The sequence below is a fragment of the Sus scrofa genome, chromosome 2, assembly GCF_000003025.6.
Source record: "Sus scrofa isolate TJ Tabasco breed Duroc chromosome 2, Sscrofa11.1, whole genome shotgun sequence".
NCBI classification, from domain to species: domain Eukaryota; kingdom Metazoa; phylum Chordata; class Mammalia; order Artiodactyla; family Suidae; genus Sus; species Sus scrofa.
This window is the reverse complement of record NC_010444.4, coordinates 65,917,982-65,939,272: the sequence shown is the minus strand read 5'-3', so window position 1 is coordinate 65,939,272 and position 21,291 is coordinate 65,917,982. Positions and strand designations below refer to the sequence as shown.

The following is a 21,291-nucleotide window of genomic DNA, read 5'->3' as shown; positions in this document are numbered from 1 at the left end:
CTTTCTTATTTTTTGAAAGTGTGTGTGTGTGTGTGTGTGTGTAAAATAACTCCTATCTAAAGATGTTAATGTGAAGTTTAAACGAGATAATCCCATAAAGAACACAAAACAGTGCCTGACACAATAAACAGCAGACATTATTGTTTGCGTTTTTACAGGAAACTAAAATTCCGAAGGGAAAGCGACTTGCTTTAGGTTGTGGGACTAGAAGGTGACGGGGTGGGGACTGGAACTCTCCAGCAGGGCCGAGGTCCAGGCGTTGAGTCCAGGGGGCGGAGGGAGGAGACTGAGAAAAGAAGGGGTGTGCTCTCGGTGCTCGGCTGGCCTAGCCTCGGGGGGGCGGGTTTTGGGGGCGGTGCGCGGGCGGGGCCAGGCCGCTCCTCCCCGGCCGGGCTGCGGCGGCGGCGCGCCTTGCGCTCGCTCGGCGCTCGGCTGGGGCGGCCTGGCCCACAATGAATGGCCGCCGCGGCTGCCGCTGCTGCTGAGGCGGAGGCCGCGGAGGCCGCGGAGGCGGAGGCCGAGGCCCCGGCGCAGGGGGGCGCGCCCCGGGCCCAGGCCCGGCCCCAGCCGCCGCTGCGGAGCCTGCCGGGAGCCCCCGGAGCGCGGCCACGGCGCAGGTGAGGCGGCCCGCCCCAGGCCCGGTTCCGGCCTCCTCTTGCTTGGGCGGCCCGAGGGCATCCGAGGTCTGGCTAAGGGGCGAGGGGAGGGAAGACATGGGGGCCTCCTCCAACCAGGAACCTGGCCAGTAGCCTGCACTATGCCCCAGCCGGCGAGTGTGTGGGGAGTCCCGGCCCCCGCGAGCGGCTTCGAGCGTTCAGCCCCGCGCGGGACCGCGGGGCTTGCGGGCGTCGGGATCGGGCCCAGACCTCCCCCTATTCCCGGCCAGAGAGGCGTGAGGCCAGGCCGGGGCAGGTGGCTAGGGGCCCAGGAAGTTGGAGGGAGGGCCGGAGGAGGAAAAGTGAAGAGGCGCCCGTGGAGGCCGGAGGGGGAGGGGGAGGAGGAGTCGGTCTTTGGGCCGGCGGAATGGGGGAGGAGGGGAAAGCGGCTTGGCTGGAGGGAAATGGCCCCGAGGGGGGCGGGGAGGGGCCGGGCTTGCAGGTACTGTCGGGGCGCCGGAGGAGGTGGGTCAGGTTACAGGCTTGGGGGCGGCTGGGGAGAAGCCCAGGAAGTGGAGCTGGGTGGGTGTGGGCGGAGTTAGTTCGGGTGGGGGCGGTTAGGAGATCCCAGAGATGTTTGCAGGGGTCACATGAGGTTAGTGCTGGGAGCGTTGGAGGGGTGGCGAGGGCCGGATACGGGGGCGATCAGGTAGGTTGAGGAACTACTGTAGGAGCTTTGGGAGGGAGAGGCAGAGCCTTTGGACTAAGTAGGCTTGTGGGGGTGTAGGAGCAGGTCCGGAGAAAGTACTGTGATCAAAAGGCACGTGCCAAGGTGCGCCCCCCTTTGTCGGCCAGATGTTAAGTTGGAGTCAAACCTGAAGTGTTTACTCTTTCTCACACCTCTCATCTCTATTTATCAGGTTCTAGGTCCCGACCTACCCTTTGGGCAAGCCTCTGCGGGCTGTTCCAGAGTTTGAGCCTGCCAGGAGGGTGTTTGTGTGGGATTCTTGGGAAATAGTCTGGAACACCTAGCTTGCCCATATTGTTTATCACCCTCTTGTACATCTCTAACCGGTATATCTTCATGGAGGCAGCCCAGCATATACACACACACCCCACCCCCCACCCCTGTTATCTGAACACCTTAGGGTCTTAGATTCTTTCCCCACCTTGGGGCCCTCAAGCCTAGGGGTTGGGACCTCACAGTACCCCCACATTCTCTCAAGTGTCTTACTAGAAGGTGAGCATATAAAGCTCAGTTCATTGTGTCTCAGAGGCTCCTGATGGGGTGAAGGCAGGTCACTGAGAGGGATCAAAACAGGCCCCTGCACCCAGGCCCTGGCCTTTGGTGCTACTGATCCCAGGGCTCTGCCTCTGGAGTGCTCTTCTTGTCCAGGCCCTGCAGTGAGCTTGCTGGTTAGATGAGCTCATTGATTGCTCACACCACCAGGTTCAGCTTGGGCCTTCTCTGTGGTAAAAGGGAGGAAGCTGGGGCTTGTCCCAGGTCACACAGCTGGACAGTGGCAGACTGGGATTGACTGATCCTCAGCCCCAACCCACAGTCATATGGAGCTGGCCTTTGAAAGGCATGACCGCAAGAGCTCCCCACTATTCCGGATTCCCTGGTGGGCACTCTCTGCCCAGGACTCTCCTTGCCTCTTCCCAAGATATGGGTCAGTACCCTTGCGGACAGAGTTTTCCCGGTGTCCCAGGAAGCCAGGTCAGTGGAAGCTTCTTTCCAGGAGGTTAGGGGTCACGGACCTGTGGGCTAGCAGGGGGAGGTGGTTAAGAGGAGGGGGCTTGCCTGGAGCTGGATTTTGCTTTTTTCCTGGTTTGTCTTTTCCTTACTTTGGTCCCCAGTCTGACCCACCTCCACTTTTGTTCTTTCTCCCCAGGGTGATCACATGGCTATTACCAACATGTCCCATGAGCAGTTGATTTGGGATCCTTAGCACCTGAGGCAGGAACCGCAAACTGTTGGGTTGAGCGGTATCAGCCAGATCAGGGGTTTAATGACGGCCTGTACCTCATTCCCTCCCTTCCCCTAGTCTCCTCATGCTTCCTAGAACTGCCCCCACCTGGGCCCTCCTCCCCTCCTTTGGCTGGCCTCCTGGTTCTGGGAAGGGTAGAAACTGGGCCAGCAGCCCCATATAAAAAAGCCTTATCCCTGCCTGGCTGGGCTGAGGCTGGCTGCCCTGGCACAGGCTGGGGCCTCCGCAGGGCTCTGGGCTGAGTACTAAAGGCAGGGATAGCCACCTCTGGTCATAGCCAGAACGAGGGCAGAGACTGGTGGGAGTTGGTGACTGTGTGTGGGTGGCAGAGAAGGGGGTGGTGGGTCAGAGCCTGTGCCTAGAGCTGGAGAAAGCACTCTTAATCATTGCTTTTCTATAAGGATTTAGGGTGCACAGACCTGGGACACCAGAGGAGGCCAAAATAGCCTGGCAGGCGAGAGCAACAAGTAAAGGGACTCTTGGGACAGTTTTATTTCACGAGGGTGCCAGCTCCCTTCTGGGGCCTGGAGAGCAGCCCTGAATAACAGATCTCAGAGCTTCTCAGCAACGTTTGTTTGAGTGAAGGTGACCGATCTCAGACAAACAGATGATCAAGATCATTTCTGTTATCCCTTTCATTCATGGACATGAAGTATAGCGATGGTGCTGGGGCAAGTGGAAAGCATTAGACTGGGCAGTCAGGGAAGGTTTCCAGGCAAGCTGAGCTCTGAATAATAAGAAATCAGCCTGCTTGGGGGAGCTGGGGCAGGGAGGGGCGAATGTTCTAGGCAGACGGGACAGCACATTGAAAGCCTTTATTGAGCATGTGCCAGGCTCCTGCTAAGTGCTCTAAACATCCTGTCTTCATGAGGGAAGGAGTGAAGGATGACCGTGGTGTGGAGTCAGAGACCCTTGGTGCCATTCCCAGAAAGGAAGCACCTGATCTCAGGGTCCTCTGGACCCCACCCCACCCATCCCACCCCCGCAGTGGCCCACAGATGCAAGTACAAACCTCTTGGCCTGCTTCAAAGACCTTTTAAAATCTGGTGCCCCACCCAGGCAGTGGGGAGCCCCAGTAGGTTCTTGAGCAGGGCTGCAAGGAGATGAGTTTTGGTCGATTTTGCAGGATCCATTGCCAAAGTCAGCTTGGAGAGTGTGGCGGGTTGGTCCAGCGAGATCTAACCCAGTTCATCAGTGTCATTGCCAGAGCCCTTGATGGAGGAAGGCCTGCCAGGTTCAGGTGGGGCTTGCTACATTTGAGGCTGTAGTGAGCTGGCCTTGAAGACAGAGATGGTGTTTGCACCAGCCTCTGCTTCCTTCTCTTGGGCCTTCCCTGCCTCTCTTCACCCCTGTTCCCTTTCCTGGGTGCCAAGCTTCTCTAAGCACTTTCACACATTTTTAACTCATTTAAGCCTATGCCTAACATGAGCAGGCAGGCTGCCTTCCTGCCTCTGCTCCTGGGTCTCCTTGGCTGAGAGTGTCACGCCTCTTTTCCTTGTGGAGAGCCTTCTGAGCCAGAGAGGCTGCAAGGTGGGACTGAGGAGGTGGCCGGCATGTTGTGTCCAAAGTCTGGTTGTGGTGATTGCCCCCCCCCCCCCCCCGATCCTATCCTACCTTGTCAGGATAGACAGGCTTCGAAGGTCTCAGCATTCTTAGAGACCCCAGTGCCTTCTGTGAGGACTGTGACTGAACAGCAGAGGGTGAGTAAAGATGAGCAGTCAGGAGTTCATGTTGTGGCTCATCAGTAATGAAGTCAGCTAGTATCCGGGAGGACATAGGTTCCATTCCTGGCCCCGCTCAGTGGGTTAAGGATCTGGCATTGCCGTGAGCTGTGGTGTAGGTCGCAGAAAGTACCCTGGATCTGGTGTTGCTGAGGCTGTGGCGTAGGCCGGCAGCTCAGCTCTCATTTGACCCCTAGCCTGGGAACTTCCATATGTCGAGGGCGCGACCCTTTAAAAAAAAAAGGGGGTGAGTGATCAAGGCTCAGTGGAGTCAGAACCAACCATCAGCACCACCTTGCTTAACCCCAAGACCTTGCACAAAGGTCGTGACCTTGGGAGTTCCCATTGTGGCACAGCAGAAACGAATCTAACTGGTGTCCATGAGGATGCGGGTTTGATCCCTGGCCTTGATCAGTGGGTTAAGGATCCGGCGTTGCCATGAGCTGTGGTGTAGTTCGCAGATGGGGCTTGGATCCGATGTGGCTGTGGCTGTGGCGTAGGCCAGCAGCTACAGTTCTGATTCAACCCCTAACCTGGGAACCTCCATATGCCTTGGGTGCGGCTTGAAAAAGCAAAACAACAAAAAAAGTCGTGACCTTAGCACCTCAGTTTCCTCACCTGTTAAATGGGGGCAAGCAGGCATGCCTGCATGGTGGTAGTTCTCAAGCAGATTGATTATGCCCTCCTCTGGAGATACTTGGAAAATGTCTGGAGACATGTTGCTTGTCGCTGCTAGTGCTGAGGAGTAGAGGCCAAGGATGCTGCTCAATATCATATAATGCACAGGGCAGCCCCCCACCATGGAGAATGATCTGGGCCCACTGGCAGAGGTGCTGCAGTTGGGGTTCCCTGCTGCATGGTAATTGTGAGGGTTACTTGAGAGGTTAGTGTCTGGGATGTGATCAGATGATGCTGTGAAAGCACCGGGTTGGGGGCATGGCACTGGGGAGAGCCCTCGTTAAGTACTGCCTGATAGTTCGTGAAATGGCGTAAGGTTCTGGGAGATGGAGAGAGGTATAAGATGCCTCTGACTGAGGGGGACATACTAATAATAGTAGCTGGCACTGACTACAAAGCCAGCACCAGTCTACCTGTGTTAACTTAGCAGTTTAATCCTTAAAACCATCTTGTGAGGTGGCTCCTGCTATTAGCCCATTTTACAGTTGAAAAAGACTGATGAGGGCTCAAGCAGCAAGCATTGCTAGAGATAAAGGTTTCCTGGGAGCGTAGAGGAAGGGAATTCTAATTCTAATCAGGAAGCTTTGTAAGGGATATTTGAGCCTAGTAGAACAAGTTTCTGATTCTTCTGTCCTCTGAGCCCACTCCATCCTAGCAGGAGGCCCGCCCACCGCCTTTGTGTTAGCCTCTCCAATGTCACCTCAGGACCTTTGCACTTGACGTTCCCTCTACCCTTTGTGAACCTCCACCCTGTGTCCTTGGGGTCTGAAGGCCCACCAGGAGTGTGATGTAACTCAGAGGGTGGGCTTGTGGTCAGAGTTGGGGGGTGGGGTGGAGCCTGGCTGGGTTCTCCGAGAAGAGCTACTGCAGGCGGAGGCAGTGGAGGCCAGATTGCCCAGGACTGCTAAGAGAGAGTGGGAGGAGGGAGAAGGAGAGGCAGCAGGCTAGACTGCTCATTCTCGGAGGTGGCAGTGAGGGGAGGAAGACTGGAGAATAGCTGGGGGAGGCTGGGCCAAGGAAGAAGGCTTCCTGGGGTGGGAGGGGATGGGGGAGCAGAAAGAGCAGCACCCTGAACCCTCAGGTGGGCAGCAGACCCATGCTCTAGCCTCGGCCTGTCGTGGCTTCCCTTCTCAGCCCTGGCCTCTTTGAGTCCCGGTTTGCCCAGTCACGAACTGGGTCCAGCTGTGGTGGCTGCCTGCCGTGGGGAGCTACAGGACCGTGCAGAGGACGAGTTCAGCCTGGTCAGCAAAGCCTCAGCTGCTGCTATCTCCTGATTCTTGGACTGGAGCCAGGCAGCCTGGATGCCATCCTGTGCCTCGCTCGCTGCACCTGTAAAATGGCAGGAAGACCCATTTCTTCCTCAGAAATTGGCGAGGGGGATAATTAAGCCCTCACCAGGTACTGGTGCACAGTAGGGGCAATGTCCCTGCCAGCTACGGTTGCTAATCCTATCACCCACTGTGGAGTTACTGGGAGCTTTTCAGAGGGAAAAAAAAGAAATGTGTAGATACTTAACAAAAGGATCTGTACAGTCAGGTGTCACCTTGTTCTTCACTAGCTAATGTTGGCTTAAGCTGTCTTCAGATTCAGCCCCTGTAGAGGGTCTAAGTGGCTTTGTGCCAGGAATGTACCCCAAGCATCATGGGTGTGTGTGTGTGCGTGTGTATCACTTTCCTGCCCCCAGCTGTCACTCCGACCTCATGCTGAGCTGGGTGACAGATCGCAGGGCTTTCCAGGGGCCTTGGATTGGTGGGTTCCATTAACTGACTTACATGTCAGTAGGCAGTGCACCACTTCCCTGGAAAGTCAGGCAGACAGCCCCGGGTGAGGCAGGCGCAGATCTCTCCCCACACTCTGCTGGCTCGGAACTTCAGAGCTCCCTTCCCAAAGAGCTGGCAGTTTTCACTCCCAGGAATTGCACTGGCACACAAGCACCTCTGTTTCAAGCCTGCTGCACCCCGATGGGATCTGGTGGCTGTGGGAGCCATCACTGGGAATCCAGAGTTCAGTTACATTGAACCCCAAGTGGGACCCTGACAGCTGGCCACACACCCGGCGCAGCCGCCAGAGGAGGGTGCCTGACTGCATGGCACCCTCCACATTGGCCCCAGCAGCCCCCACTGCAGTGAGAGTGGCACCCCTGCCCAGCCTCAGAAATCTCTTCTGGGCCCCACTCCATTCTAGTCACAATGTGATGAAAAGAGGGGGTTCGGTTGGAAGTAATGGAAATAATTCTCCGTTCGTTCTGTTCATTCCACAAACAACAGAGGACACAGCAGTGTGAACCAGACAGGCAGACGCCCTGCCCTGGTAGAGCTGACACAAAGCCAAGGACACATCTAGTTGGTAGGTGGTGGGAAGTGCCCAGGAGGAAATAATCAAGCAGGAGAAGCAGCCAGAGTTGGGAAGGGCTCTGTCTTTGGAAATTTGAGATGGGTGGCCAGGAGTGTGTGTGGGGACATGGCCATCTCGAAGCCTGCATTCTAGGAGGTCCAAGAGCAGACCCTCTAATGTACAGGGCCCCTTATACTTCGTGGGGCCCCGGTGGTGAGAAATGGTTTTGAAGGAGTCAGGGGTGTGAATTCAAAGATCGTGACCCAAGTGTGGAGGGCTGGGGCTGGGGCTGGGGCTGGGGCTGGTGCTGGTGCAAGCTGCGGCCAGAGCAGCCTTAGTGGGGGTGCAGGAGATGAGCTGAGGATGCTTTGTGTTGGCATCTGGGCCGTGTGCAAGCCTGCGGTCCACAGGGAGGTCCAGGCCTGGGCCTCCAGGAAAAAGTTGCGGGGTGAGTAGGTGGTGTTTGGAGTCCATCTTAGTCTGCCTAGGCCGCTGTAACAAGATACCTTAGGTGAGGCAGCCTAAGCAGGAGACACTTATTTCCTCACTGCTCTTGAGGCTGGAAGTCCAAGATGCTAGCGTGATCAGGTTCTGGTTGGGTTCTAGTGTGCTCACATGGCCTTCCCTATGAAATCTCTCTTCCTCTTAGAAGGACCAGGAGTTCTGTTGGATCCAGGCCCCACCTTTATGATCCCATTTAGCCTTAATTACCTTCAAGTAGGATCCTATCTCCAAATACAGCTACACTGGGGATTAGGCCTTCAACATATGAATTGGGGTGGGAAACATACCTTTCAATCCAAAGCAGAGCCCCGGGACTGTGGGTATGATCCCCCGAAGGAGAGAAGCCAACTAAAGATGCAGCCCAGAGTCAGCCTCTCCTTTCACTTTCTGGACGGGCCTTGCTTGCTTCTCCCTCGAGGTCCTGCACACCTTCCTTGTGCCTGGAAGGTGAGGTTCCCAGCCCACTTGCTGCCTGGTGAGGTCACCCCCACACACACACCTCCACCACCTTGTGCCCCCAGATCTCAACTCCAGTGTTCCATCTTCTGAGTGAAGTCAGAGGCCCGGACCTACAGCTTGTTAATCTGTGTGACCCAGGATGCCTCTGTCTGGGCTCCGGAGGCCTGAATTAGTTGTTTCCCGCCCCAGGCTCCTGGCATTTCCTGCCCCAGGCAGGCGCTTGGCAAATATTTGTTGAGTGACTGTTGAGAGGCCATGGAAACCGTATGTCGCGCCCTTGCACCTCATCAGGAAACCCACTGTCATCCAGGGCCAGGAGTAGTGTTGCTGGAAAAGTCTCCTGTGGGGCTGGGGGCTTCCCCTCCCATCCTGGGGGATCAGGGGGATCCCAGAAGATGGGCAGGCTGATGTGCCAAATTGGGAGGAGTATGTGGCCAAAAACAAAAACTGAATATGTGGCTTTTAAAACGATGCCCTGTCTGCCCATAAAGGCTCACTCCTGAGACAGTCACAACCCTCTGTGGGAATTCTCCCAAAACTGGTCTGGGCTCCAGGCTCTCCATTGTTCACTCAAATGTTCATCCTCACTGGGCCAGGGCCTCCTTGTCCCTCACACTGTGCTGACTTCCAGAGACACAGTCACCTCACCTGAAATTAAATCACCCTCTGTGTCTCCCCACTGGGCAGTGAGCTCCATACAGGCATAGCCAGCCCTCTTCAGGGCTGTGTCCCCAGCACCTTGCAGTCCATTGGGGTGGGGTGGGGGTGAGTGAATACCTCCCCATTTTACAGATGAACAGACTGAGGCACAGAGAGGTGAGGGGCTGGCCTGAGGTCACACAGCTTCAGGATGATGGGGCTGTTGCAGCAGAACCCAGGTTTAGAAGTCTCTGTCATGGCTTAGCAGTAACAAACCCAACTAGTATCCATGAGGACACGGGTTTCATCCTGGCCTTGCTTAGTGGGTTAAGGATCCAGCATTGTATTGAGCTATGGTGTAGATCGCAGACATTGCTATGGCTGTGGTGTAGGCAGGCAGCTATAGCTGCCATTCGACCCCTAGCCTGGGAACTACCATATGCTGCGGGTGTGGCTCTAGCTCTGCTGTATGCCTGTCCTGCCTTGGTCCACTTCCTAGGGGTTGTGAACCTCTCATGCCACGGGTCTAGAGCACCCCTCCAGGGACTAGAGGCCAACCAGCCTCTTCCTTGTCTGCCTTGGCCCTGGTCACTTGGTCCCCAGTACCCCAAAGGGCTTTGGTTTGGCAGTCTGGGGAGGCGGGTCAGGGCTCTGTCCTTTGCCTCTTGATGCCTCAGTTTCCCCTGCCTCCTCACTCAGAGGCCCAGCTCCTGGGAGCTGTATGCTGCCTTGTAACTAGGATTTCCCTGTCACTGCCTCCCCCTCCTGATTGCCTTTTTGTTTTTCGTAGCAGTAACAATGATTTTGATGAAGAGGAAGAGGGTACAGCTGAGGGAAACCTTGGGTTTCATTGGTCAGACAGATCTGGCTTTGAATCTTGTCTCTACCGCTTATGTGTAACCTTAGGACAGATCTTAGCTTCTGCATGGACTCAGCTTTCCCAGCTGAGTTTTAGGGGTAGGAAATCAACCCCATTGGCTTGCTGAGAAGAATCAGGGAGCTCACTAAGGTCAGGCGTCAGCTCCTGTGGTAGCCTGGGTGCTGGGAGGGATAGGGCCTGCGTCTCCCTCAGGGTCTCCCACGTGGAGCAGCTCAGTGAGTATGGGTTGAGTGTGCAGAATCAGGTTGGCCTTAACAGTGTTAATTTCCAAGGGAAGAAGCAGAGATGTGGAGTTCCTGGTCCCTAAAGCAAGTCTGTTCTGGAGCCGAGACACCCTGGCTTGAGTGCACCTCAGCCCATGAGCACCTGGCCCCTTCTGTTCCTCCTGGCAGCCCTTTCGGAATGAGCCCAGATAGGGCTCAGGTCCCCACTGCATCCCCCATGCTCACCCCTCAGAGGCAGCTTAGGTTGGACTTGTTAAAGTAAAAAACTGAAGATCCTCGAGAGCTAACCTGGAAGGACAGGGTGGGAGTGCGGGGGCTCTAGGTAGTTCCTGCCCCAGGGACTTTGCACACTCTTCTCTTTTTTCCTCACCCACCTGACTCTCTGCTCAGGCCTCTCTTCTCACCCCTACCTGCCCATGCAGGTCCACTGCCCTTTATACCTGTAACATTGCAGGGGACTCCCTTTTACCAGTAGGGGCGCTTGTAAAGCCACATCTTCCCGCATAGCCCTTTTATGATTACCCCCAGAGCATGGGACATGCTGGTCTCCCCTGACCAGTTCTTCTCCTGGGCTGGAATGTGCACTGATGGAATAGGTTCTGATGCAGAGGTTCACACTTTTGAGAGGTGCCAGGGCCCCCCAGGTAGTACCTCACAGGTCAAGATCTCAGGCAGTTCCTTAAATTCATATTTCTTTCTCTACCCACCCCTCAAGCACTTTGAAGTTAATTTGCGTAAATGTGGTGTTGGGGTTCCCCATGTGGCTCAGTGGAAACATTCCCACTAGTATCCAAGAGGGTGCATGTACTATCCCTGGCCTTGTTCAGTAGGTCGGGGATCTGGTGTTGCTGTGAGCTGTGGTATAGGTCACAGACGCAGCTTGGATCCTGTGTGGCTGTGGCTGTGGCTGGCAGCTATAGCTCTGATTCAATCCCTAGCCTGGAATCCTCCATGTGCCGCGAGTGCGGCCCTAAAAAGCAAAAAAAAAAAAAAAAAAAAAAAAAAAGTTATTTCACACACTTTATTTCTTATTAAATGCTTTTTTGGCTTTTGTCATTTAAGGGCTGCACCCATGGCATATGGAGGTTCCCAGGCTAGGGGCTGGATTGGAGCTATAGCTTCCGGCCTACACCACAGCTCACAACAACGCCGGATCTCTAACCCACTGAGCGAGGCCAGGGATCGAACCTGCAACCTCATGGTTCCTACTTGGATTCATTTTCACCACACCACGACGGGAACCCCAATACTTTTTATTTTTGTAAATAGGCAATACATTCACCAGGTTCAATATTTAAAACACCTTAAGAATATACATGGCGGAGTTCCCGTCGTGGCGCAGTGGTTAACGAATCCGACTAGGAACCATGAGGTTGCAGGTTCGATCCCTGCCCTTGCTCAGTGGGTTAACGATCCGGCATTGCCGTGAGCTGTGGTGTAGGTTGCAGACGCGGCTCGGATCCCGCGTTGCTGTGGCTCTGGCGTAGGCCGGTGGCTACAGCTCTGACTCAACCCCTAGCCTGGGAACCTCCATATGCCGCGGGAGCGGCCCAAGAAATAGCAACAATAACAACAACAATAACAAAGACAAAAGACAAAAAAAAAAAAAAAAAAAAAGAATGTACGTGGCAAGTCTCATCCCAAATTCTGCACATTGGACATAAGTCTTATAGTTTCTTTGAGCAGCTTTCTGGAGATGCATATATCATGCAGTTCACCCATTTAAAGGGTACAGATTTAGTAGTTTTTAGCATATTCACAGAGTTGTGTATCCATCACCACAATTTCAGAACATTTTTCTTTAGGGCAAGAAGAAACCCTGACCCATTTGCTCACACTCCCCCAATCCTCCCAGCCCCCAGCAGCCACTAATCTGCTGTCTCTATGGCTTTGCATATTCCGGCCATTTCATAAGCATGGGATTGTGTAATATGTGGGCCTTCAGTCTGGCTTCTTGGATTTAACATGTTGTTTTTTTTTTTTTTTTTTTTGTCTTTTTGTCTTTTGTCTTTTTGTTGTTTTTGTTGCTATTTCTTGGGCCGCTCCCGCGGCATATGGAGGTTCCCAGGCTAGGGGTTGAATTGGAGCTGTAGCCACCAGCCTATGCCAGAGCCACAGCAACGCGGGATCCGAGCCGCGTCTGCAACCTACACCACAGCTCACGGCAATGCCGGATCGTTAACCCACTGAGCAAGGCCAGGGACCAAACCCGCAACCTCATGGTTCCTAGTCGGATTCGTTAACCACTGCGCCACGACGGGAACTCCGGATTTAACATGTTTTTTAAGGTTTATTCAAGTTGTGGCATGTGTCAGTAGTTTGTTCCTTTTTATGGCTGAATAGTATTCTGTTGTAGATGCACCACATTTTGTTTATGCATCCATCAGCTGATGGATGTTTAGTTTTTTTCCACCTTTTGCCTGTTGTGGGTGGTGCTGGTATAAACATTCATGGACAGGCATATGTGTGGATATATGTTTGCCTTTCTGGGGTATAATTCCTAGAAGTGGAATTGCTGGGTCATATGGTAACTTCATGTTTAAACATCTGAGGAACCGTTTTCCCCAGCAACTGTACAACTTTGCATTTCCACCAGCAACATAGGAGGGTTTCCATTCATTTCATCCTCACTAACACTTATTTATCTTTTTTATTCTGCCCACCCTAGCGGGTATGAAATGGTGTCCCATTGTGGTTTGGATTTGCGATTCCCCGATGTCTAGTGATGTTCCCATACAGTTTCAGGGGTTTTGAGTTGTCATTCTGTCATTCAACAAATGGTGATTGAGGGTCATGTGCTCAGCACTGAGAATGCAGCATATAAGATCCGATGACTCTGCCTTCCTGGCGTTCCTATGTCAGTGCCCTTCACTATGTGTGTAGTGCTAGTGATGGCTAACAGTCATGGGGTGCTCACTGTGACATCTCATGTATTATTCAACCACATATGCATAAGAATGCCTTTGCCCTCCTTCTGCAAGGGACAGCAGGCAGCCACCCTGCTGATTTGACAGTCTGTCACAGGCAAGGCCACGCTGGGACAGGAGTGGCTGGCTCCTGGGATCCTTATAGTCATGCAAATTCCACCATGTGGCTGTCCGAGCGCCCGTGTGTCTCCCTGCAGTGGGCTGAGTCTGCTGCCTGACCCTCGTCCTTCTGTCTCTCCATGTCCCCTTCGCAGCCGCCGCCATGGCCCAGACGCTGCAGATGGAGATCCCGAACTTTGGCAACAGCATTCTGGAGTGCCTCAACGAGCAGCGGCTGCAGGGCCTGTACTGTGATGTGTCGGTGGTGGTCAAGGGCCACGCCTTCAAGGCCCACCGGGCTGTGCTGGCCGCCAGCAGCTCCTACTTCCGGGACCTGTTCAACAGCAGCCGGAGCGCTGTGGTGGAGCTGCCGGCGGCCGTGCAGCCCCAGTCCTTCCAGCAGATCCTCAGCTTCTGCTACACTGGCCGGCTGAGCATGAACATGGGTGACCAGTTCCTGCTCATGTACACGGCTGGCTTCCTGCAGATACAGGAGATCATGGAGAAGGGCACAGAGTTCTTCCTCAAGGTGAGCTCCCCTAGCTGCGACTCCCAGGGCCTGCACGCCGAGGAGGCGCCCTCGTCCGAGCCCCAGAGCCCCGTGGCGCAGACGTCGAGCTGGCCGGCCTGCGGTACCCCGCTGCCCCTGGTGTCTCGAGTCAAGACAGAGCAGCAGGAGTCGGACTCTGTGCAGTGCACGCCTGTGGCCAAGCGGCTATGGGACAGCGGCCAGAAGGAGGCGGGCGGTGGCAGTGGTAGCAACGGCAGCCGCAAGATGGCCAAGTTTTCCACGCCAGATCTGACCGCCAACCGGGCACCCCAGCAGCCCCCGGTGGTGGCAGCTGCACAGCCCACTGGGGTGGCTGCAGGGGCCGGAGCTGGGCAATCGACTGGGGGAGCGGCAGCGGTGGCGGCAGCGGCGGCAGCAGGGGCAGTGGTGAGTGGGCCCAGCACGTCGGAGCGGACCAGCCCAGGCACCTCAAGTGCCTACACCAGCGACAGCCCCAGCTCCTACCACAATGAGGAGGACGAGGAGGAGGACGCGGGCGAGGAGGGCACAGATGAGCAGTACCGGCAGATCTGCAATATGTACACCATGTACAGCATGATGAACGTCGGCCAGACCGGTGAGGCACCTGCCTGGCCCCGCAACCCCCCACCCCAGCCTGGCCCCTCTCCCTCTGCTGCCCCTATCCCCAACACACCACTCTTTCCCCTACCCCCCAGCCGAGAAGGTGGAGGCCCTCCCCGAGCAGGTGGCCCCCGAGTCCCGGAATCGCATCCGGGTACGGCAGGACCTGGCATCTCTCCCCGCTGAGCTCATCAACCAGATCGGTAACCGCTGCCACCCCAAGCTCTACGACGAGGGCGACCCTTCTGAGAAGCTGGAGCTGGTGACAGGTGGGCCAGCCTCACTCCCTCCCTGAATTCTCCCTGCCCCTCACCTCAGGCAGCCAGACCCAAGGTCCGGGAGTTCCCTGGCAACCTAGTAGTTAAGGACCCAATGTCATCGCTGCTGTGGCTCATTGTCATTACTGTGGCGTGGGTTCAGTTCCTGGCCTGGGAATTTCCACATGTAGCAGCGCAGCCCAAAAACCTCAAACAAAACAAAAACAAGAGACTCAAAAGTCCATCCCCAGCCCTGCTGCCCATTACCTACATCCTAGGGCAGGTGACACCCCCTAGCATTGATACAAATGCAAGACTGTCTTCTAGGTTTCTACCCCGGAGGTTGGTGTAAGTGTTGGCTGGCATTGTTGGCCAGCATTGTTGGCCATGTAGGGATAGGTCAGAGGCTTCACAGGGTTTGAATTTGGCCCTTGAAGTCAGGATGTCATGTGAGCCTCTGTTGCCTGTTTTTTTCTGACACTGGTGTTACGTGGGCAAGAGCCGGGTAGGGTGGGTGCCCCATGGACAGTGGTGCTACAGTCTCCATCCTTTCCTGAGTATTGATGAGGCCACTCTGGGTTGAGTTGTGAAGGAGGGTCTAGGTTGGGCCCAGCCCAGCACCTGGCCGAGTGGGCTTCCTGGCCATCCTCTGGCTCCCCGCCCCCCCTCCAGGCACCAACGTGTACATCACAAGAGCGCAGCTCATGAACTGCCACGTCAGCGCAGGCACGCGGCACAAGGTCCTGCTGCGGCGCCTCCTGGCCTCCTTCTTTGACCGGTGAGTCTCACGCCAGAGCCCTAGGGATTGGGGGTGAGGTGGGGCCGTCCCGTGCCCCCACGGCCACAGGGGGCCTGACTCCCCCACCCCATGCTCCCCTGCCCAGGAACACACTGGCCAACAGCTGTGGCACCGGCATCCGCTCTTCCAGTAACAACCCCAGCCGCAAGCCACTGGACAGTCGTGTCCTCCATGCCGTCAAGTGTGAGTGTCCACCCTTCTGGAGGTGGGGGTGGGGGCCTAGGGCGGGCATTGGGTCCTTTTCTCTGGTGTTGGTCCTAACGGATCGGTAAGTAGGGCTTGGTGTTAAGGCTTCTAAGCTTTAATATAGACTGGTTGGGAAGAGGGCTGGGATTGCTTAGAGATTAAGTGGACTCTCCCTGGTTTTAAATTTTGGCAAATGACGAACATTTTTCAAGTGCATCAAATCCACACATCCCCCACATATGGCCAAGCTGGGTCAGGCCTGGGGCCTGCCGATGTGGTTTAGCAAGCTGTCTGCGAGGCCTCAGTTCCCTCACTTCCCAGGGCTTTGGGGATGCTCTATGTGTATGTGTGTGTATGTCTTTGGGACATTCAGGAGCAGCGGGGCCAAGTGCCTGTCTGCAAATTGGGAGGTAAGGGCCCTGCTCAGCCTGAGCTACCCATTCTGCCTGTACAGACTACTGCCAGAACTTTGCCCCTAACTTCAAGGAAAGCGAGATGAACGCCATCGCAGCCGACATGTGCACCAATGCCCGCCGCGTTGTGCGTAAGAGCTGGATCCCCAAGGTCAAGCCGCTCATGGCTGAGGGTGACGCCTATACCACCTTCATCAGCTACACGGGCAAGATAGAGCCGGACATGATGGGTGTGGAGCACGGCTTCGAGACGGCCAGTCATGACGGCGAGGCCGGCCCCTCAGCCGAGGAGGCCCTCCAGTAACCCCCACCAGACCCTCCCACGGGGCTGTCACACTCCCCTCCTGTCACACCCACCCACCATCTTGGTCACGAGCTACTGTCTGTCCTTCCCCAGGACCCGTGGGGGGGCGCTGCATGCTCCCGGCCCTTCTGCCTCCCTTGTCCCACCCCCTGACCCCACTCCGATAGGTCGGGGAGCGGGCTGGGAGAGGACAGCAGGCAGTGCGAGGTCTGCGTTGCCTTCTCTAGCACACACGTGCTTAGTCGGGGAGCTCTAGCGCCCCCTCTCCTAACCCTTAGCAACTGTCTCCCCACTCACCAGGCCAGGCATAGGGAGGGGCTGGCCTGGGGGGCTTGGGAAGACCCCCCACCTTCCCAGGCCCTGGGCCACCTAGTGGGAGCTTCCCTCAGCCTCCACCTCCACTGCAGCCCCTTGGGACTCAGAGGGGCCCCGGGTTCTCAGGACCCCTCCCGCCATCACCTCCCAGTGCTTCCACGTTTCCAAAAGCGCCTTCCTGTGTCCCTCGTCTGTCCCTGCGCCTGGGGGCTGGGGCAGGCGAGGCTGTGAGGATTGCCTGTTTTCCAGCTGAGGAAACTGAGGCTCAGAGAAATTCCATGACCGACCTAAGGTGGTGGGCGGTGGCAGGCCCAGCGCCCTTTTCTTCCCCCACCCTGTCCTCAGCCTCTCTTGCCACCACCAGTCCTCTGGGGCCTGAGAGAGGCAGGTCTTGAGTGACAGGGGGCCTTTAAGGGGGAGACACAGGGTCTCTGAGGATCGAAGGAGAGGTGTCCCAGGCTTGCAAAAGCGTGTGGGTGTGCATGTGTGTGTGCGCGCGTGCGTGCGTGTGTAGAAGTTTTGCTTTTAAACAAATGAAGATATAAGAGGCAGTAGGACCAGGGGTGGAACCCAGGGGAGCAGGCTGGGGGGGGCTGCTGCCTTTCCCTCCCTTCCCCACCCCCACCCCGCCCCCCCACGGCAGGGCTCCCAGCCCCCACCCCCTGTACATACTTTTTAAAACATTTTTTTAGCTAATGAAATATTGAAGTATAAGATTCCTTTTATTTTTCAAACCAACGGGACCGTGTCTGATGTCCCCTTCGGTCCCTGGGGGCCGTGGAAGGCAGGACAGGGGTGGGAGTGGGGCCGGGGGCAGGCTGAATGTGCGCATGTGTGTGGTGTGTGGGCCTGTGTTTCCGAGGTGGGCACCCTCCCCAGCCCTGCTCTGCCTGGGCTCCAGTGGGTCTGGCCAGCTCCCTTTCACCCCCAATGCCTCCCCACAGGGCTACATTGGAAAAGGTGTCCTTGGTTTGGGCCAGTTGGCTGAGCCCAGCTATTGGCAGGGCCCAGCCTGCTTTCATTGTTAACAGTTGCAGAATTTGTCTTTTACCATTCCTCTCTTTCTACCCTTGCCCAGCTCCATGAGTGGTCTTGGGGTGTTTTTTGTGTTTTTTTTTTTTTTTTTTTTTTTTTTTTTTTTTTTTTAGTTTTACATAGGTTCTTGTTTTTACTCCCGCCCTGGCCCCGCAACACACACCATGTGTCATTTCCTTGCAGTTTCACATTTTTGTCTCTAGCCCTTGTTCTCACCACCTCTGTCTCCTCCCCAGTCTGACCAGCCCATTGCTCCCAGCAGCCTCTCTTCTCCAAAGGCAGGGGGATTCCAGGAGGTGGGGTGGGGGCCAGCTGGACCCTTGGAATCTGACTTGGAGGCCTCCCCACCCACCCAGGAGCCCCTGCCAGCCTGCGGGGAGGGGGTCCTTCCTGACATCTGCTTGTTGCAGGGATGGGGTATCAGTCCTGCTGGGGCCCTGGCACTCTGCTTTCCCAGCCAGGTCCCAGCATCTTAGCCCTCGGGGGGCCCGAGTGTGTGGGGGGAGTCGACACCCCCAGCTAAAGCACAAGCACCTTAGTCGCACCTCCACTGCCCCCACATCCCAGCCTTGACACCCCACCCCAGCGTAGATCCCAAAGCACAATATCCTGGTCACTTGGCAAGCTGCCGGGCCGACCAAGGCCAAGGGGTGGGCTGGGGCTCCAGCCAGACCCCAAAAGGAAGCAGGAGTCCCCAGGCGCTCCCCTCCTTCCAGGCCTTAGCGGGGGCCAGCTCTCTGGGACCGGGGTCTTCTCCCTCCCCACCCCCTTGTCCTGGGCAGACCCCTGCCCAGCCCCTCCCCGCCTTGTGCTCTGGTGGGGCCCTGTCCCTCCTCCAAGCCCCTGCAGCACTGGGTTGGGTGGCGGAGCCCTCTCATTTCAGGGAGCCCCAGAGGTTCCCCTGGCTCCCCAGGCTGTTGGTCTGGGGATGGTGAGGAGAGGGAGAGGGGCTGGGCAGGGGTGCAGGGGAGGAAACTCCTCACCAGGAGAGCCAAAGACAGGGTTGTGCCTTACCCCAGGAGCCACCCCTGCGCCCCTCCCGCCCTGCCCTCTCTGTTTCTGGGCGGCCTGCTGCTTTTCCTTTCCTCTCCCACCCTGCCCAGCCCTGAGCTGCATGGACCGACCCCCACCCTGGGCAGCCAGGAAGGAACATGAATGGAGAATCACTGACCAACGCAAAAAAAGACTGTGGGGGCCTCCCCCGGCCACCCGTTCACCTGCACCTCTTTCACGCAGGACAGACCACCCGCCCTGTCCGCGTGGAGTGCCAACACCCTCCCTGCCCTGGGCCGAGCCCCCCCTTCCCCGGGCCCGTAAGTGAGATTGCACATTAACTACTGTAAGAAGAGGAGCCGCACTGGGAAATGTGAACCATGAGAATATCAGTGATACTGATGAGGAGAATAAACTAAACGCCTTTGTAACAGCCCTGCGGCAAGCTGCTCACTGGGGGCGGGGTGGTGGGCCCAGGAAGGGACACTGGATGTGCATTACAGTCCCCCTCCTTCCACAGAACAACACCCCCATTTCCCAAGCCTTCATGTTGACAGATGCAACAGGAGCCCAGCTCAGGGTGTGCAGAGAATGGCCATGCCAAACATTAAAGAGCCTTTTTCAGATGGAGAACCCAAGCTGCAGTCTCGGCCGCCAACAGCCTCCACTTCCAGGTAACCCCAGTGTATCCAGACAACACGCCCCTCCAGGCTGTTCACTCATACACATGAGCCCTAAGTCCTGCTCTGGCATCCCATGGGAGCCCCGCCAGAGCTACAAGGGCAGCAGCTCTGCTGAACTAGGTGTATCACAGACCCACTCAGTTGCTATCCTTCTGTAGTATCTGACACCCCCACGGCCATAAACAATGTCCTGAATAAATACCCACATCCTTCACTCCATCCCAAGCCAATGCATCCATGTGACAGAAAAAGGAAAACTGAAATTGGGAGGGCAAGTCTAAACTTAGCCGGTAGTTGTCTAAAATATCTGGAAGAGGAGTTCCTGTTGTGGCACAGTGGGTTAAGAATCTGACTGCAGTGGCTCAGGTCACTGTGGAGGTGTGGATTCGATCCCCCGTTCAGTGCAGTAGGTTAAAGGATCTGGCTTGCCACAGGTGTGGCATAAGTTGCAGCTATGGCTTGGATTCAGTCCCTGGCCCAGGAATTTCCATGTGCTCAGATACAGCCATAGATTTAAAAAAAGAAGAAGAAGAAGAAGAAATCTGGAAGAGGTGTAGGGCCCTAAGGATATGAATGGTGAAAGGTTCTATCAACTGAAATAAAAAAAAAATGTGACACGGAGTTCCCTGGTGGCTCAGCAGGTTAAGGATTGCTGTGGGATGGGTTCAGTCATGGCCAGGGAACTTCCTTGTGCTGCAGACAGTCAAAAGGAAAAAGAAAAGCTGCAATGTGCCTTAGTGTCCCATTGATTCAGAGATGTCTCAAGGGTGCATCTGGGGAGGTACACAAGGAGGTGGCATCTCAGCCCCGTCCAGATCCATCCACCCCATGATGACTAGAGGGTGCTCCAGACTTCCATCAGGAAGATGATTGAGGGTGACTCAACTCACAGGGTGACTTGGGCATATTCCAGTAAGACTAGCCCCCTCTGGAGTCCTGAAGCCCAGCTTTCGCCAGCAGAAAGTAGGGTTTGGGGGAGCCAAAGCATCACCAACAAAAATCCAGAGGTGACTGGTCCAGAGTCACCTACCTCAAGTAATAGGAAGTCTGTACATCTTAACGTGTAGCAATCCCAGGTGGGTGGAAACACTGTCCAATTCCCAGAAGTAAATCTTAACCCCAGGAAGACTTAGAACCAAGGACAGAATTGATCAAGGATCAAGACAACCTGAACCATGGCATTAGCGGTAGTGGTTCTGCATTTAAAAAAAGGGGGGAGTTCCCATCGTGGTGCAGTGGAAAAGAATCCCACTAGGAACCATGAGGTTGTGGGTTCAATCCCTGGCCTTGCTCAGTGGGTTTAAGGATCTGGTGTTGCTGTGAGCTGTGGTTTAGGTCACAGATGTGGCTCAGATCTGGTGTTGCTGTGGCTATGGCGAAAGCTGGTGGCTACAGCTCCAATGAGACTCCCTAGCCTGGGAACCTCCATATGCTGCCCTAAAAAAAAGACAAAAAATAATCTGTACATATTTTGTTCTTTTTTTTTTTTTGGTCTTTTTAGGCACGCACCTTGGTATGGAGGTTCCCAGGCTGGGATTGAATCAGAGCTGTAGCCGCCAGCCTACACCACAGCCAGAGCAACACCAGATCCTTTAACCCACTGAGTGAGGCCAGGGATCAAAACGGCATCCATCATGGTTACTAGTTGGGTTCGTTACCACTGAGCTACAACGGGAGCTCCTGGTTCTTTCTGACAAATAAGCCTAATGACAGGTATCTTTTTTTTTTTTTTTTTTTTTTTTTTGTCTTTTGGTCTTTTTTGCCTTTTCTAAGCCCACACCCTCGAAATATGGAGGTTTTCAGGCTAGGGGTCGAATTGGAGCTGTAGCTGCCGGCCTACACCACAGCTCATGGCAATACCGGATCCTTAACCCACTGGGCAAGGCCAGGGATCAAACCTGCAACCTCATGGTTCCTAGTCAGATTCATTAACCACTGACCCACAACGGGAACTCCATGACAGGTATCTTTATAACACAACATTTTCATATGTGTAAATGAGCTACTGAGATAGGAGGTTCTGATGCCTGGTTACAAAATGCTCAGTATGGAAACACCTAAGACAGTAAGATTCACATGGAGTTCCCGTTGTGGCACAGTGGAAACAAATCCAACTAGTATC

At 55.5% G+C, this 21,291-nt stretch overlaps 1 protein-coding gene across 1 annotated transcript; it reads left to right on the top strand.

The window, feature by feature from the left end:
• NACC1 (nucleus accumbens associated 1) lies at positions 433-18,921 on the top strand. Its single transcript, XM_003123340.6, has 6 exons — positions 433-617; positions 13,208-14,179; positions 14,280-14,453; positions 15,114-15,219; positions 15,326-15,423; positions 15,881-18,921. Exons 2-6 carry the CDS (start codon positions 13,216-13,218, stop codon positions 16,141-16,143), a joined length of 1,605 nt encoding a protein of 534 aa, XP_003123388.3. The 5' UTR covers positions 433-617; positions 13,208-13,215; the 3' UTR covers positions 16,144-18,921.